General features: G+C 38.2%; 2 protein-coding genes across 2 annotated transcripts in view; one reads left to right on the top strand and one right to left on the bottom strand.

The window, feature by feature from the left end:
- The window catches only part of LOC123875564 (oxysterol-binding protein-related protein 9), an 84773-nt gene that overhangs the window by 66908 nt on the left and 242 nt on the right, over positions 1-17623 (bottom strand). The gene's annotated exons all lie outside the window — the stretch shown is intronic.
- On the top strand, positions 508-17597 carry LOC123875572 (elongation of very long chain fatty acids protein-like). The gene is made up of 5 exons (XM_045921476.1): positions 508-607; positions 7104-7291; positions 9502-9745; positions 15888-16030; positions 16818-17597. The coding sequence occupies exons 1-5, from the start codon at positions 559-561 to the stop codon at positions 17028-17030; spliced, it is 837 nt and encodes a 278-aa protein (XP_045777432.1). The 5' UTR covers positions 508-558; the 3' UTR covers positions 17031-17597.

The following is a 17623-nucleotide window of genomic DNA, read 5'->3' as shown; positions in this document are numbered from 1 at the left end:
GTGATTGAAGGACTAACACCCACTGCGTTTCACCGCGCGATTTTTTCCATAGAATTCTGTGTGTGTGAATCAAATCGCGCGATGAAAATTCGCATGCATTCGCAATGCGGGCTTACTTTTAGTAGAATAAATGTGGGAAAAGATCTGGGAGCCCACCGCATTATCCTAAGAAAGCCCCCGCCATAATTTGATAAAGGAAGGGGGTTTTGACCCTCAGTAATGAAGAAAACTAGCCAAAAACTGCTTATTATTATCTTAAACCCTGAAACAGCACTAATTTAACTAGCACGAAAGAAAATGAAAAAGTAGCAGAAAGAGGCGTTTGACCTATTTAAATTTGACCTTTGACCTTAGTAATCTACAAAGGGTAAACAAAAAGGCATAAATAATCTAATAAATATAGTAAAACCAAATAAAATCAACCCGTAGATATACTAAGTAAGCATAATAGAACAGTGCATTGTATAATAATAGGCATATTTCCATTTGCAAAGGTGTGTTTGCTGAAGTTACATTGTTCCGGGAACAAACACGAGCCGTCTCGTTAAAGTTGTGACAATGGAGAGTGTTATAAGAACCTACAATACTGTCTTCTATGAAAGAGCAGGTATTTTACATGGCTGCTTTGCTGTGTCAACTTTTCTTCGTTTTAGCATGTTCCTAGTAATCTACAAAGGGTTAACAAAAACGCCTCCGCTGTCCGTCCGTCTGCCCATCCGTCTGTTCATCCGTTAGTCTGTCAGCGGGCTGTATCTCATGAACCATAACAGGTAGAGAGTTGATATTTTCACAGAGTATGTATTTCAAACTCAAAATCATTTATTCAAAGTAGGTAGGTACTATTGTACACGTTTTGATGGTCAGAATTGATAGGTTTGTAAGATGGTATAGTGGTGCTATTTGTATTGCCGCTATAATAAACAAAATAGTCCTGAGAAAAGCATACTATACTATCGAAGATTATGTAAATGATAAAAGAGCGTGGATTTGACCTGCAATTCGCTCCAGAAATGCGCGGGACTTCAATTGCTTTTATACATGGCATAATATTGTATATTAAATCTTTGAAAAGAGCAACCGCCGAGTTTCTTGCTGGTTCTTCTCGGTAGGAAAGGCATTCCGAACCGGTGGTAGATGCTTTTGACGATTCAAAAGAACTTGTAAAAGTCTAATTGAATAAAAATATTTTGAATTTTAAATAACAAAAACACCAAAATGGCGAATTTAAAAATAACTGCCATGCAAATTTTGATCAGAAATCCCGTCACGTCGAGTCTTTGCTTTCAGCCTATAAACTATGACATAGTTGTGGCTTTTACTGGCTTGGCCCATTAGCATTAGCATTTATTGGAAATCGTGATTCAAACGGCACACTTTTTGAATTTTTAAAAACTCAAAACTGAAAGATTTTTTTTTGACCAGAAATCCCGTTAAATCGGGCCGACATTTTTTTGAAAGCGTAGGCCCCGATAAGCTATACAAAGTCTCCGATAACCATGTCGGAAGGTTGCCATACTTACAATAAAAAAAAGACTCTAACCCAAAGACATGGAGTTTACATTTATATCGATGCTCTCACCAAAATCAATTCCTGGCTGTAGCCTTGCATCTTAGCAAAATTACCAGGAAACGGCACACTTTTTCTATCACATCTGCAATCGTGTGTGTTTAACCTTTCAGGCATATTGTGACATAACGTAGTATGCAAAGTGCATCTTCACTTGCGACATTGTACATTGCACGAGAGAGCGGATAATTAAATTATAGTGAGCCATTACCACTTTATTGTTAGTCATTTTACGTAATGTTTTCACGATGTGTTACTAAAGATTTTACTAGCTTAAAATTACTTTAAACAGCATTAAAACCCGACTGCTATCCGCGAACTGCCGATATATAGCGATAGATATAATAAAAAAAATGATTTTCTGTCGCTCGGTATATTTTAACATTGTACTATATCTACATTTATGAACTCAGATGTTTTTTTCTTTAATTTGATATCCCACTCGGTACAATAGCAAATAAAATTTTTGGACACCTATAACAATGAGCGATTGTGGTTTCTAGTCACGTGATCCTGCCCCAACGCCCCTCCAAGACCTACCAAGTGTGTGCACAAACAGAGGTGCACTCTCTATTCCCTCACTCTCATAGCCCGATGGGACAGAAATCCGACACAACCGGAGATCAGGCGCACGACCGACGGCTTTACGTGGTCGCCGAGGCATTACTGAATGAAATAGACATGATTATAGTGCTCTAAGAAAGTGTTGTAGCATTTCTGTCCTATTTAGCATAGATCCGACTGGCAATAGTATGCAGCGTCAGCTCTAGCCCATTTAGCGCCCGCGTACAATCAATACCCTGGCATCTGCATTCTGCAGGCAGTAGTGGCAGGGCGGACGGTGCATATCGCATGTTGCAGTTAAAAAAAATCCATTACAGATTTTTTTTTTTCTCTTTAATCTGGCTTTACTCTGATTAGCCAATGTCAAGTTTGTGATATTTTCAAGTTATTGAATTTATACAAGTATGGACTCCGTCTGCGCCGGCGCCCGCCGACATACGCGCGGCGCCCCTTTAGAGCGCTTCCCAGTCAGTTCCACCACCAAAAAACACCAACTAACACAAAAACCAGCCACTCTTAACAAAAAAAACACTCCAAACAAGCACAGCACGCGCGCCAGCAAACGCCATCGCAGACGAAGTCCCATTACAGGTTAGCCCTTGACTGCGATCTCACCTGCTAGGTGATTCGCTCAGTGTCTAACACTGAATGATAATCACCGAGGTTGGTTGGTTCTGCATTGCTGCTTCACAGGGTGATATTAACATATTTTCTCGCAGAAAACCTTCAATGGATTAAAAATGAGCTCGGTGGTTACCATTCAGTGTTAGACACTGAGTTAGCGAATTCCCTCGCTGGTGGTAGGTGATGATGCAGTCTAAGATGGTAGCGGGGTAACTTGGAAGGGGTGCAGTGGTTTTTATCACACCCATACTCCCTTATCGCTTTCTACACGGCTTCGTATCGAAACGCTAAAGGTGCCCACGCACTTGAACTGAACTGCAGCGGAACTGCGCGTCGCGTCAGCGCCCCGCACGATATTCTCTCCAGCCGCGCCGCGCGTATGTCACTGCCGCGCGGCACGGCTGGAGAGAATATCGTGCGGGGCGCTGACGCGACGCGCAGTTCCGCTGCAGTTCAGTTCGAGTGCGTGGGCACCTTAAGTCGCTTGGCGGCACGGCTTTAAGGTGCCCACGCACTTGAACTGCAGTGCAGTTCGAGTGCGTGGGCACCTTTAACGGTAAGGTGTCAAATAACCACGGCCGTAGCCTAACACCAGACCAGAGACAATTTAGAAAATTGGCAAATGATCCCTGCTGGCAATCGGACCCGGGACCTCCCACTTATAAGCTAATCGCATCACAACCTTTACCACGGAGTTGTGAGTTGTGACATCATGTGGAGCATCGTAAGTGCTTACAATACAACACATTAACACATTATTCTGCGAGCCGGTAATTAAACTGTAGCGGGCCATTACCACTACATTGTTATTAGTCAGTTAGTGAGTTGCGTAAATGTCAGGTCAAAAGGTCCCCCACTGTCGACTTTTCTAGGGTCCACTCGTCATTCGTCCGGCTGTATACCAAATTGACTAGCAAGTTTTTAGGGTTACGTACCCAAAGGGTAAAAACGGAGCCTTTTAATGTCACTCTGCTATCTGTCTATCCATCCGTCTGTCTGTCTGTCTGTCCGCATGTCACGGGTCTCTAGCTCGTAGAACTACTTAAATAAGTTATAAAGCCTGACATTTTGGTATTTGTTGTAGAACTTTGACCCAAAACCAAATATTCAATGAAATTATTTTTAATTTTTTCAAAAAAAAAAAATCTTACCCTAACATATAAAATTATGGGGTAGGTATATTTTGATTTAGAGCTTGATTGCAGTCAAGGGCTAACTTTAATGAAAAAAAAGAAGGTTGTGATGCGATTAGCTACAGTCATTATGGGCTGATAGCCGTGTTAGTCTAGTGGTTAAACGTCTGCCTCCTGTTTGAGAGGTCGGAGGTTCGATCCCTGGCACTTCTAACTTTTCATAGTTATATATGCGTCTTAGCATGCAGGTTTCATTTTATCACGATACTTTCCTACACCGTTAAACCAAGTAGGTACTTAATACTGAATAGCTTAAAACGCTCATAGCTCCAAATTTGAATTAAAGTAGGTAAGTATTAATCTGTATGACCACATAATCAGCAATCTGGGAGTTATTTCGAGTATTATCACTGAAGCATGAAGATTACCCAACTTCTTACGTAATAATACCTATTGGATGCCTACCTAATATTATCGGTCCTTAGTCTATTATCGGTCATTGTAGTGTTATCTCGATCAATATTTAAAGCAGTAGTACTTAGCTATGTTTCCTGAGAACGAAACTAAATAAAATTCGTGAACTATACTACTCTATTTACTTTTAGTAACTCTATTTGCTTATGATTTAGAATCATTAAACCTTTCTGAAATATAATTCATAGCATTTCGAACTAATGGTAGAGTCAGCTCCACTAACGCATATATGACAACGCAAAATACAAATACAATACCACTCGTAAGAGTTAAATTGAATTAAAAAAAAAATACTTATTTTATTTTTGTAGGAAGTAAATTCAGTCGTTCCAGAAATTACTTTGTACAAGCAAACTTACAAACTTCTTTTTATAATAATATGTATTAGTGTAGATTACACTTTTTGATTGTCAATTGTTGGATTGTAAGATAATGATGTAATCGTGATAAATTGATAATTAATTAGGTACGTAGAAACTAAAGTAACGAGGGTTCCGAACGCGCCCAGCTCTGAGAAGAGCCCACAAAAAACAAGCCGGAAATGTAATGTCATTTAACGTCTGTGTAGTGTGTAGTGTCACTCCCTTGCGTGTATAAGATTTGAGAGTACGCAATAAACAGTTTAGAAATCCAAATCTGAACTCTATCCCGATTGCATCGGAATCGTGATTTGATTCCGTGCGATAGTATTAAAGATAGATAGCATGAACGATAAGTATAGCACGAGTCATTTTGATCAAGTTATGGTGTATTAGCAAACGTTTACAGTAGGTCAACCTTTAATGATTCACACGAAACGGCTATTCTAGTAGTTAGTAACCACGTTTTGGTAACTATAGAGTCAAATGGTGTAAGTGATATACTTTCTGAGATATTTAAATTCACAATGATTATTTGCTTTATTTTGCACGGTTTTTAACCGACTTCCAAAAAAGGAGGAGGTTCTCAATTCGTCGGGATCTTTTTTTTTTTTTTTTTTTTTTTTTTTTTTTTTTTTTTTAATGTATGTTCCCCGATTACTCAAAGACCCCTGGACCGATTTGGAAAATTTTTTTTTTGTTTGAAAGGGTATACTGTGCAGGTGGTCCCATATAAATTTGGTGAAGATCTGATGAATATCTTCGGAGATGGAGAACAGAACTCCTCAATGGATAAGAGCAAATTGCTCGCGATCACTGTAATAGCTTAGTAAACAGTAGGGTTTTAACTGGGCATAGCATATTATAGTACAGTGGGGCCACTAAAAATTGTGAAATAAAAAATTTTCAAAAGAAAAATAAAACCGACTTCAAAAACCAAAAACACTAAAAAGTAGAAAATAATTTTTGTTTAGCTACACATGTAATATACCTAGGTATGAAGTCGGGCGAGCTTCACTCTTGGATTTCTAATTTTGTTTTAATATGCTCGCTCGACTTCATACCTAGGTACATTACATGTGTAGCTAAACAAAAATTATTTTCTACTTTTTAGTGTTTTTGGTTTTTGAAGTCGGTTTTATTTTTCTTTTTAAACTGAAATATCTCAGAAAGTAAGTATCAAAATTGCCATTTTGAAAAAGTTTTTTCAAAATGGCGGACTAGTAGGTATGCTAACTAGGTTCAATGACCTTTCAGCCCGATTCGTCCAGTAGTTTAAGCAGCGTGTTGATAGATCAGTCAGTCAGTTAGTTAGTCACCTTTCCTAGTTAGTTAGTTTATATATTTAGGAAGATGAAATTACGAAATAGGCCCCAAAGCTTTTAAAAATATGCGGTTTGCCGAGCGAATAAAAATGCATTCAAGCGTAAACGTCGAAAAGATCTGCACTTTTCAGTATTCATATCCACACCAAAGCTCGGAAGCTCCACGGTAAAAAACTTCAATTATACTAAAAGCACACTTCCCGCATCTATTAGAAAAAAAACTCTGCGTATAAACTTTTTTTATTATGTTTTTTTTTGGAATAAGAATAAGAAGTGTTTATTTGCTAGAATATGGTATATGGAATCTTTTAATCACTTTTTTTTTAATTATATAGACTAGCGCTTGGCTGCAATCAGACCTGCTAGCAAGTGATGATGCAGCCTAAGATGGAGCGCGCTTGCCTAGAAGTTGCCAATTCACTCTTGACTTGAAGGTACCCATATTATAGGTGGAAGGGAAAACTGACGCCGGAAGGGCGTTACATATCCTAGCTGTTCGAATTAGGAAAGAGGAAGCAAAATCACAGTGCGATTATGCCAGAACCATAATAATTGCCTTCGATCTATCTTAACTTAGTTCATTACATTCTAAGTTTCTATTATTCTATGTGAAGACTAGCTGACCCGCCCCGGCTATGCTCGAGTGGAATGTTTGAAAATCGGTGAGGGGGTAAAATTTTCAGAAATCCTGAATCACGTAGGTACTTTTCATTTTTGCCCGAACGTCAAAATACCTATTGTTACAGTCATCATCCATCGCCGCCGGTCCACTACAGAGCACGGGTCTCCTCTCAGAATGTGAAGGGTTTGGCCACAGTCTACCACGCTGACCAAGTGCGGATTGGCAGACTTCACACTCCTTTGAGAGCATTATGGAGATTTCTCAGGCATGCACGTTTCCTCACGATGTTTTACTTCACTGTTAAAGCAAGTGATATTTAATTGCATAAAACGTTCCTAAGCCAAATAAAAAAAAGATTACTGTAACTCTAATCTTGAACCACTACGCGCCATTGCGAAAAAACTACCAATTTATTTATTCTTCCACTTATTGCAGATCCACGAGTCAAGGACTGGTCGCTAATGACTTCACCATGGCCCCTCGTCTCGATCATCGTTAGCTACTTGACGGTCATTAGGCTTCTGCCATGTTTCATGCAAGACAGACGGCCTTACGATCTCCGGACGGTCATCAAGTGGTACAATGTGCTGCAGATTGTGTCCAATGCTGTAGTTACTTGGGGGGTAAGTTTGGACTCGATCCCGGGCACGCACCACTAATTTTTAGGAGTTATGTGCGGTTTAGCTTTTAAGTAATTAAATGTCGCTTTCTTTGATGGTGAAGAACAACATCGTGAGTTCCACTTTATGGCAGAAAAACGAGTCTTTACGGTCATTAAGCTTCTGTCATTTTTTATGCATGACAGACGGCCTTACTATCTCCGGACAGCCGGACAGTGATCAAGTGGTACAATGTGCTGCAGATTGTGTCCAATGCTGTCGTTACTTGGGGGGTAAGTTTAGGCTCGATTCCGGGCACGCGCCACTAATTTTTCGGCGTTATGTACGTTTTAAGCAACTAAATATCACTTTCTTTGATGGTGAAGGTCAACATCGCGAGGTAACCTGAGTATTTTCCACAACATTCTCGAACGTGTGTGGCGGATGATAGAATCAAGTGGAAGAAGACCTGTTATGCCGACCCCACGTAGCGTGCGATAACGTAAGGAAGAAGATTCTTGAAGATGTGTGGCTGTAAGCGAGACTTAGCCAGCGTGGATGGACTATTGTCCAAATCCTTTTCATTCTGAAACTGATCATTTGCATGGATATAGTTAGAGACCTGGAGCCCCCACGGGATTTGTAAACACCTAAATCTACGCAGACGAGGTCGCAAAATCATCTTGTACTTGAATAAACTGATTAGAATTACTAGAGCGATAATGTGCACAATAATTTTATTATGACTACGTTCGCACTTCGCTCTGACAAGAGGCAAAGGTGATAAATTGAATCAGCAATTTTATTTCAAAATACTTTACGAGAGTGATGTTCGAGATCACTCATACATATTTATTAGAGCATATCAAATGCACGGACGCTTTTGCGATTAGCTTCGCGTTGTAAATTCAAAACCAATAAAGTAAAGGGAAATTGCACAAGTCCGTTGGCATTTAACTTTGAAAGGTATGGGCAATAGGCATGGCCGGTTGATCTACTTATAGATACTATAATATAATGTGATTGTAAAGTCTGAACATAAAGGCGTTGCATTACTGGGCGGTTAAACGATAAACCATTATTGGAGTGGTCATATAACCCAATGAGACAGCAAATAACTCTACACTTGCAAAACTGTAAATATATGGATTTTATAAGCTTATAAAGGCAGGTATGTTTCCAGCAGGGATGTACGAGAATGTGTTGGCGAGGAATGTGTTGAAATAAATTATTGTTTAACTGTTAAAGAAAACTTCGTGAGGACGCCTGCATCTGAGATTTCTCCATAATATTGTCAAAGGCGTGTGAAGTCTGCAATCCGCACTTGACGAGCGCAAACCTAATCTAAGCCCGTCTAATTTTAAGAGGAGCCCCGTACTCATTATTAAGCTGATGATCGGTTGAGAAGATGACTTTTAAGATGAGCTATGTCAATGTACGACATAGTCATGGAATTGTCAATGTCCACTGTCCAGGTATACCATATCTGTTCAGATCTAATTTGAAAAGTGGTGTCGCGATTGTTGCAAATACATATTTTGATAACGAATTGAGATAAAAATTCTATAGGGACTACTATGGACATGCACTGCGTAATTGCTTTGAACACACTTTCAATTTGCTCAGTCAAAATAACTAAATTGGACTGTCACTTTTTATTTAGGAAGTATTTTTTTTATTGATTTCTCATAATTTATTAGTATTGACCTGACTAATGAAAAGCTTGAAAAAATAATTAATAATGCATTAGCAAAGCAAAGTTTCAATTGGCTAAAAGTTTTAGGACAGCATGTCGATCAAGCATGACGATTAAACTGGAAAAATGTAGTTTAAGTAAGTCTTGTTAATTCAGGCATCCCTAGACCCTGATAAAAAAGCGGCGGACTAAAGTATTAGAGCTATAGTTATCATGATCAATCCATTGCCGCCGGCTCACTATTGAGCACCGATCTCCTCTCGGAATGAGGATTTGGCCATAGTTTATCAAACTGGTCAAGTGCGGATTGGCAGACTTCACACATTTTTGAGAATCAAGAACTCTCAGGGATGCAAATTTCTTCACGACGTATTCTTGCACCGCTAAAGCAAGTGCTATTTAATTGCTTAAACGTACATAACTCCAAAAACTAACAGGTGCGTGCCCGCCATCGAATCCAGGACCCCTTAAATAGGAAGCTTATAACCACTAGGCTATCACCGCTCGGCTATAGTAGCAAAATTATTTTGTTTTCCAGATAATGACTTCGGGTTGGACTACAACTTATCACTTCGGCTGCATGCTACCAGACTATTCAATGAACCCAGAAGCTTTAAGAATGCTCCGGTTCCTTTGGTGGACGATAATTTTGAAGCTAATGGAACTATTCGAGACTGTGTTCTTTTTGCTAAGGAAGAAGCAGAGGCAGGCGTCCTTCCTGCACATATACCATCATGTCAGCACTCTGGTTATTATTTGGTCTGCTGTGAAATACGTTGGAGGTAAACTATGAAATTTAACTTTACATACTTGGTAAGAGAGAGAAGATATTGCATGTGGGTACCGAGTTTTAAGGGTATTAGGGTGATAGCTTTTCAGGGCAAAGAGTAACTGGGGAACTTGGGTTTTAAGTAATAGGAATACTGTAAAAGAATTTAGGAGAATAAAGACAACGTAAAGGGTTCCTCCACATATACTATTTATGTTAGTACATTTAACTGTTGTTTTTAATAGGTCAGCGGTTAAATATGTTGGAGGTAAACTATGAAATTTTGCTTTACAAACTTGGTAAAAGAACCTTTGAGGATAAGAGTTTGATATTTGGAGATTAAAAAATGGAGTTTAAGACTGCATGATATGCGTATTCAGGGTTTTCAGGGTATTAGGGGGTTTGCTTTTCATGGCAAAGAATATAACAAGGGAAGGACAAAGGGATATAGGAAATGGGTTTAGGAGAATGAAGACAACGTTGCAAGATTGTCAGATTTATTCGATACAGTAAAAGGATTTAATAGTTGAAAATGTTTTAGTGGAAAATCCTAAGCCATGCCATGTTTTTCTGCGTATATCCAATTATAAAGTTATGGGAAAAATGAAACTCCATAATTAAGTACCATATATGAAAACTGGCAAAATGCCTATTGCACAGTTTGCCCCATCCCACAGCACCTACAAATAGCACCGTAATACCAAGCCGTGTTTAAAACAAATAAGGCTTTATTGTCTGCGGAGGTGTATTTACTACAATTCCGTGCCTCGCGTGAGGCGCCAGAAGGCGCTGTTTGGTTGGAAAACTTGAAACGATTCCGTCGAATCAACAAGCTTCCACTGTCTAACTTTGCACGCGATTGGGAATGCCATTTTTAATGATCCAAGAAGTTTGGTGACTTGAGGCACCTTTGCTTCGTTACCTTTCCTTACAATTTCTCGATATTGTAAGCTCAGATGTTGAATCCGAAAGCTAATTGCCATGAACTAACATAATTTGACAAAATTCAGATTTGTTTTTAGCAGTTCTAAGCTCATGGGATAATTTTAAATCCCGCATCTACAGTAAAATTAACTCTAGAAAACTATTTACTTATTTAGGGTCAAATAGTTAAAGTTTGTTTGAAACTAAATTAATAAATTTTGTGAAAAAACTAGGTAATTTATATAGTAACATATTCTAAAAATTACACTCAAGATGATCGTGATCAAATCAGAAACAAGGAGATCCGTAGAAGAACGAAAGTAACCTACATAGATCAACGGGTTGCGTTGCGAAGCTGTAGTGGCAATGGGCAGGGCACATAGTTCGAAAAACCAATAGATGTTGGGGTCCTAGAATGGCGAACTCGCACCGGAAAGCGTAGCGTTGAAAGAGCCTACACTAGGTGGGCATATGCCATCAAACGAGTCGCAGGGAATTCAGACCTCAGGACCGTGACATGTGGAAGTTCTTACAAGAGATCTCAAGTATCTCCTTGTAGGAGTAGAGCCACCAAACACGGTCCTTCCTCATCCGCCCGTCTATCGGTCGATAATAATGATGATGATGACACTCAAGATTCGAATGTCATAGCCATAAAATAATGTCCAAATGTCATGGCATAATGTTTATTGGCCTGACTTGCTAATCTGCATCCGCAAAGATTTCGGGTTTTGCTCGTCAACTAAAAAATATTCGTCATTTATGATAACGAACTGAGGTTTGCCAATATTTTGCCAACAACCCTATATAGAAGCGACTAACGAACCGTGGAGACATAGCATTGTGCAAGCCGCAACAAACTCAATTCATGCGATGTGGGTGAAAAGTCACCATAAATTGGATTTAGAAACAACATCTCGATCGTATGTTAGATACTGTTACTTTACTGCATGCCGCATAATCTAATATTATGACTGCAATATAAAATGAAAAGTCCTGAACTACTGACTCATCAACGCCCAGCCCAAATTCTTGGACCAAAAAATCTAAAATTTTGCGTGGAGGTTCCTTCTTTTAAATAGTCGACAAGGAATTAGGCCGACATTTTCGCCGTGTAAAGGCACGGATTATCGAGGTAATCAAAGCAAATCATAGCGTTTATCTCGTCTTAAAAACAGCGGATGATAAATTAGTTACATATACCTCTTTGATCGTACCTACCAGTATTGGAAGAAATAAGTACTGGACGTAATGTGTATTGGTATTACAGCATTCCGAACCAGTGGTAGATTATTTTGACGATTCAAAAGCACTTGTAAAAGTTTAATTGAATAAAAATAATTTGAATTTGAATTTGAATTTGAATTTGGACGAAATAAGACTTTAAGAAAACAATTTGGACGAATTTCACATAAAGGCTCGATGACACTGGGCTAATTTACGAGCTGCTAGTCGGCGAGTTTAAAAGCTAGCGAGTGAGCGAGTAAGCTAGTGTCGATGACACACAAAACATTCCACTCGCTCAGTAGCCAACTAGCTAGCGTGTTGGAACTACGTGTTGTTTTGTGTGGCGTGCTGTTTGCGTTTATTGTTTATATTTTTAAGCTGAAAAATGAAGTGGAACACGCGTGATATAATAGTTGTAAATCATTCTTGATAATATGAGCTAAAATAAAGTACTCCCGCATGAACTACTTCTCTTGACATTTTAGCTTTAACTACCAAAACGCAGATGCTCGCAACTAGTTTACTAGCAGTGATGATGACACGTGGCTAGTTAACTAGCTTACAGGCCAACACGCCAGCGAATGGCGAGTAAATTAGCCCGGCTTTCTATTTTTCTAGCAGCGTTTTTACAATCTGATAATCAAAAGCAGATTGTGAAAAAGCTCGATGACACGTGGCGAGTTTACAAGTTTACAAGGCAGCGAGTTCGCTAGCAGCTTGTAAACTCGCCCCGTGTCATCGAGGCTTAAGAATCAACGGCCAACAAATCTTCTTACCTACCTATAACTTATCTTTAGAAGTATCTACCTATCTATAACGGAATCTTTAATCAAATATGTTGACGTATTAAATGCGCACGCAATCTTGCGGCCGTCTTTGTACAATGATGGTCCAAAGCTCTGTAATACCGGTATATTGAATAACGACGGTTACAGCTTATCTTCCTCGTTTTATTAATATAAAAGCTTGCGTAACTGGACTATTATTATCTAACGTTAGTGCGAAGGGAAAATAGCTTGTTTATTGTTTGCTCTAGATTGTTGCTGGTGATATAATATTCTTAGTCGAGGGTTGTTGCTAGAAAATTAGAGCAAAGTGATTGTGGCGCAACGTAAGCACTAACTTCATTCGCGCTTATTTCGCTTATTCACTCAAACAACCACCCTAACGTGTATACCTCCGAGGTGGATACCTAACTATGCTTATAAGTACTGTACCTAGATTTATTTAATACGGTATTTGCCTATGTTAAAAATAATTCATTTCTTAGGAATTACTAAATAGAAAAAAGTACGTGAAATCCACATCCATTGTTAGTTTTAAGTGTAACAATTTTAAATTATCGATTAAACTAAGAAAGCACGTCAAATCTTTGTGACGTCACATGCCAGTATTTCATAGCAGCTTGCATACTGTATTCCGTTGCACACAAAGCTCCAAACTAAATTACAAAGCCTAAAAGCAATTAGTGATGTTTCACGATGTTCTCTAGTAAAACGGTAGGGCTTAGACCTGAGAGACTTGTTAAAGCCATTTTTGTCCGCGCTACGTATTCGATTTCTCATTGAATTGCCGATTTTGGAGCACTTTCTTCGGCCCTTTAACCTTCTGACCCAAAAAGGATAAAAGGCCCAATTCGATCCTGTGAAATGTGAATCCTTTCGCAAAGATCCGTAATCCATTCATTAGAACAAGATTCAAGATTTTAATTTATTTAAGTACGAGTTAGTAATTAGGTTCAAAAGATAATTTATGTTACGAATCTTCATTAGAGAAAAATAGTGTGGGTATAACTTTTTAATTGCAGTCTATTTTTGGAGCGGGTCGTAAAAAGCGAGTGCCTTTTGACGTTTAGAGTTTAATGAGGAAACGTGGGTTACGGCTTTAAGGCGTCCATAGACGGGCAGCTTAAATAATCATCACACTTCACACTATCACACTAATTTTATAAAGGCGAAAGTTTGTGTGTGTGTATGTTTGTTACACTTTCACGCAAAAACTACTGGACGGATTTGGATGAAATTAAAAATGGAGGTAGATTATACCATGGATTAACATAGGCTACTTTTAATCCCGGAAAATTAAAGAGTTCCCGCGGGATTTTTAAAAGAAGCCTCGAAGAAGAAGAAACGCCTCAACAATTTGTAATAGAAAAATTAAAAACACAACTATCTTGCCCAAAAATCTAAAAATTACTTAAAAAACTCACATTAATTGTAAATGGCGCCACACATCTATTGAATTATTATGGCCATTGTCTCCGGATGGTACATGGATTCTAAAGACCCCTACATCCAAATCTATATAGGCATTTAGAAATTATAGTCGGCACATACAATAAACCCTGAAAACATTACACTGCTTTCTTTGGGCAGTCCTATTAAAAACCAAAAGACTGATCTGACAAACTTCTATTACTAATTGCCATATACGAGACTGCTTCAGCAGTAGCGATCTCGCGTTTTTCGAGCAGACTTTCATCATGCAGTCGAGCAGTCGTAAGACACTGCTCTCGACTTCTCCAGCTTCGCAAATGCCAACAGTTCCAACAGTTGAAAATAACTGCTCGAATAGCTGACAATGTCTGCTCGATCAGTCGGTGTTGTTTAACTGCTCAATCTACTCGTGTATGGCCGCTTTAACAAGTAATCAAAAATGATTAAGTATTTACGATATTGGCTTTAACGACGGCTCTTAGAACGTGACTTGTTCGTTTATAGCACTAGATAGGTACCTGAAAAAGGTTAGGACTTTGTTAGTAGTCACTAGGGAGACTTGGGATCTACTTGCAATCTAATTTTTTTGGCACTATCTATTCTTGGCTTGTAAGCTTTGAACTCTTGTTCTTTGAACTAATTTTACGGGCAATAGACTCAACAGTCAATACCTAATACGCAGTGGAGTGCAGTTCATAGAAGTGTAAAAGCACTGCTTACCCAAGTTAAAATAACTTTTTCATCAAGATATTCAATATTGGTAATCTAACTAAGTAATGCCTACCCTAGCTTCGAATCCTGTGCACGTCAATGCTAATACGGATTTGAATCCTTGAAACATTAACTATTAGTAATGATAAAGTTGCAATGCAAAATGTCGGAAAAAATACCCGAGTACGGAACCCTCGATGCGCGAGTCTGACTCGCACTTGGCCGGTTTTTTATTCACTTTATTATCTAATTCCACGTTGACGGCAATTTACTTCATGAGCTTTCAAATTGTCATTAGCATTAAAAGGATCCTGAGCCTAAGACATTCAAATATACGAGAGCTCATTAAAATCCAGTTTCTATGCATAATTCTGTTTGTGCCTACAAATCGAGAAAGTGGCTTTGATAACTGGATAAGCCAAATGAAATTGAAGCTTATCACGTTAAATTAGAATTGAATATTGTTTGAAGAGTTCGGATGAATGTTATTCTATTGATATAGTGAATATCATATTCAGAAGTCTTATTGAGAGGCGTTTTATAAGGGCCGCTGTTTAGATAGGCTAATGGCTCCTATGAAGCTATATTCGGATTGATAGGATAGAGGGTACAGTGTGTGCAAAAGAATTGGTCCAATCTGAAGTTGCAATATGGCGGTCTGCACAGGTCATATACGCAACCATACGCCTCGTGTTCAAATTGGACTACTTATTTTGCTTGACAGTTTGAGATTCATTTACGTGATATCTTTTATTATTTTCATACAAGTTAGTCCTTGACTGCGATCTCCTTTGGTGGTAAGTGATGATGCAGTCTGAGATGGAAGCGGGATATCTTGGCAGGGGAAGGTATGATAGTTTCATGAAGCCCATACTCCTGAGCGGCTTGTACGCGGCATTATACTGGAACGGTTAATTGCTTGGCGGCATGGCTTGGCCGGTAGGGTGGACACTAGCCACAACCGAAACCTCCCACCCTTCCCACCAGACAAAATTTATTTCCAGTAGCAACCTTTATTTTTTTTGCTTTCTTTCTATGAAGTGATGGTTACTTAAATACCGTATCATTCTGTTGCAGGTGGAATAACCTCATTCTCCCCGATGATAAACAATGCAGTGCATGTAATAATGTACAGCTACTATTTGATGTCTTCGGAGGGAAGCCCTAAAGTGAAGGCTGTCCTTATTAAATACAAGAAGTGGCTAACTATTATGCAGATGGTGAGCAGGGATGATTTTATCAAACTAATATTATAAAGGCGAAAGGTTGTATATGTGTGTATGTTTGTTACTCTTTCACACAAAAACTACTGGATGGATTTGGCTGAAATTAAGAATTAAGATAGATTATATCCTGGATTTATATATTTACGCACAACAGACGGAAACGTTTAAGTGCGGAAACCAGCCCAGAGAGAAGAAGAAGATCCTGGATTAACACTTAGGCTACTTTTTATCCTGGGAAATTATAGAGTCCTTACAGGATTTTTAAAAAACCTATATCCACACAAACTAAGTCACAGCTAGGAGAATCTAATTTTTGATCGTAGGTAGCCCCTCACTAACAAATAGTTTCAGCTAGTCAGACTACAGAATGAAGTCTCACTCTGCAAAGATGTTTAAATGGACAATGACTCTTGTCACAATGCAATAAAATACAATTCCGCTCACACAGCACTGCAGTCTCAAATTTAAATACTTTCTCTCTTTCTATCGCACAAATCAAGTCATGAGTATAATCGAATAAGCATCTTCTAGGCAAGCACGCTCCATCTTAGGCTGCATCATCACTTGCCAGCAGGTCTGCTATTGCAGCTATTGCTAGTCTAAATTAAAAAAAAAACCTCATATATCTCTCTATTTCTTATGAGATTGAAGTAGATCAGACTTATTTTTGCTTCAACTTTTAACAAAAATAGGCCAATAGGACCAGAGAATACCCTAATAATTTAATTCTAACAACGCTGCAAGAAAATGCTAGTTACTAATATTAATATACCTTTTTCAGATACAGTTCACTCTAATGTTAATCTACAGTGCACAAGTGTTCCTACCAAGTTGCCCCGCACCACTCGGTATCACATTCATGTATTTTCCTAATGTTATATTTGTTTACTACATGTTCTATAAGTTTTTTAAGCAAAACTACATAGATTATAAGAATAATAAACAGAATGTTAACCAGAATGGTAGGAAATCCAAAGATAATATTAATGATTAAATGATTTTAAATAAATGTTAGTTCATACTGTGCTTTTTAAAAAATTAAATCAATGAAATAGCACTTGCAACTTTGTGCTCTGAAAGATTGAAGCAACTATGGTTAAAAATGTTTACTTATATCAGACTTAATGCTTAAAATTGCTTATTATTGTACAGTGTGTGTGCACGGTAAGCAAATAAATTTTAGCCACGCACAATATTTGATATATTGTATGCTGGATCCCCAGATTAAAAAACAACAGAAATCCATGTGGGCGAATTCTTTGGCAATCTCTAGTATGTGTTAATGAAAAGAATTTGTTTAATGAGCTTTTTATGTGAACTAGTTAAGTAAGTACTTATCTAAGTCTATCTTTTTTATAATATAAAACTATTATAATTTTAAAACTGTATTTTAATAGGATTGCATGTGTTCGAAGTTGCACAAAGTAAACAATTAAAATTGTAACCTCTAAGAAACATTACAGTGCTGTTTCTTCATTCGGTTTTAATCCACTATTAAACATTTTTTTGTGTGTGTTAAGTAAATATTAGTAGTTTTATTTAAATAGTAATCGTAATACCAAAACAAATACTATTGAAAAGTAAAGG

Source organism: Maniola jurtina, chromosome 20 (genome assembly GCF_905333055.1).
Source record: "Maniola jurtina chromosome 20, ilManJurt1.1, whole genome shotgun sequence".
Classification (NCBI taxonomy): domain Eukaryota; kingdom Metazoa; phylum Arthropoda; class Insecta; order Lepidoptera; family Nymphalidae; genus Maniola; species Maniola jurtina.
The sequence above is the reverse complement of the archived record's forward strand: the minus strand, read 5'-3'. Positions and strand labels throughout refer to the sequence as shown.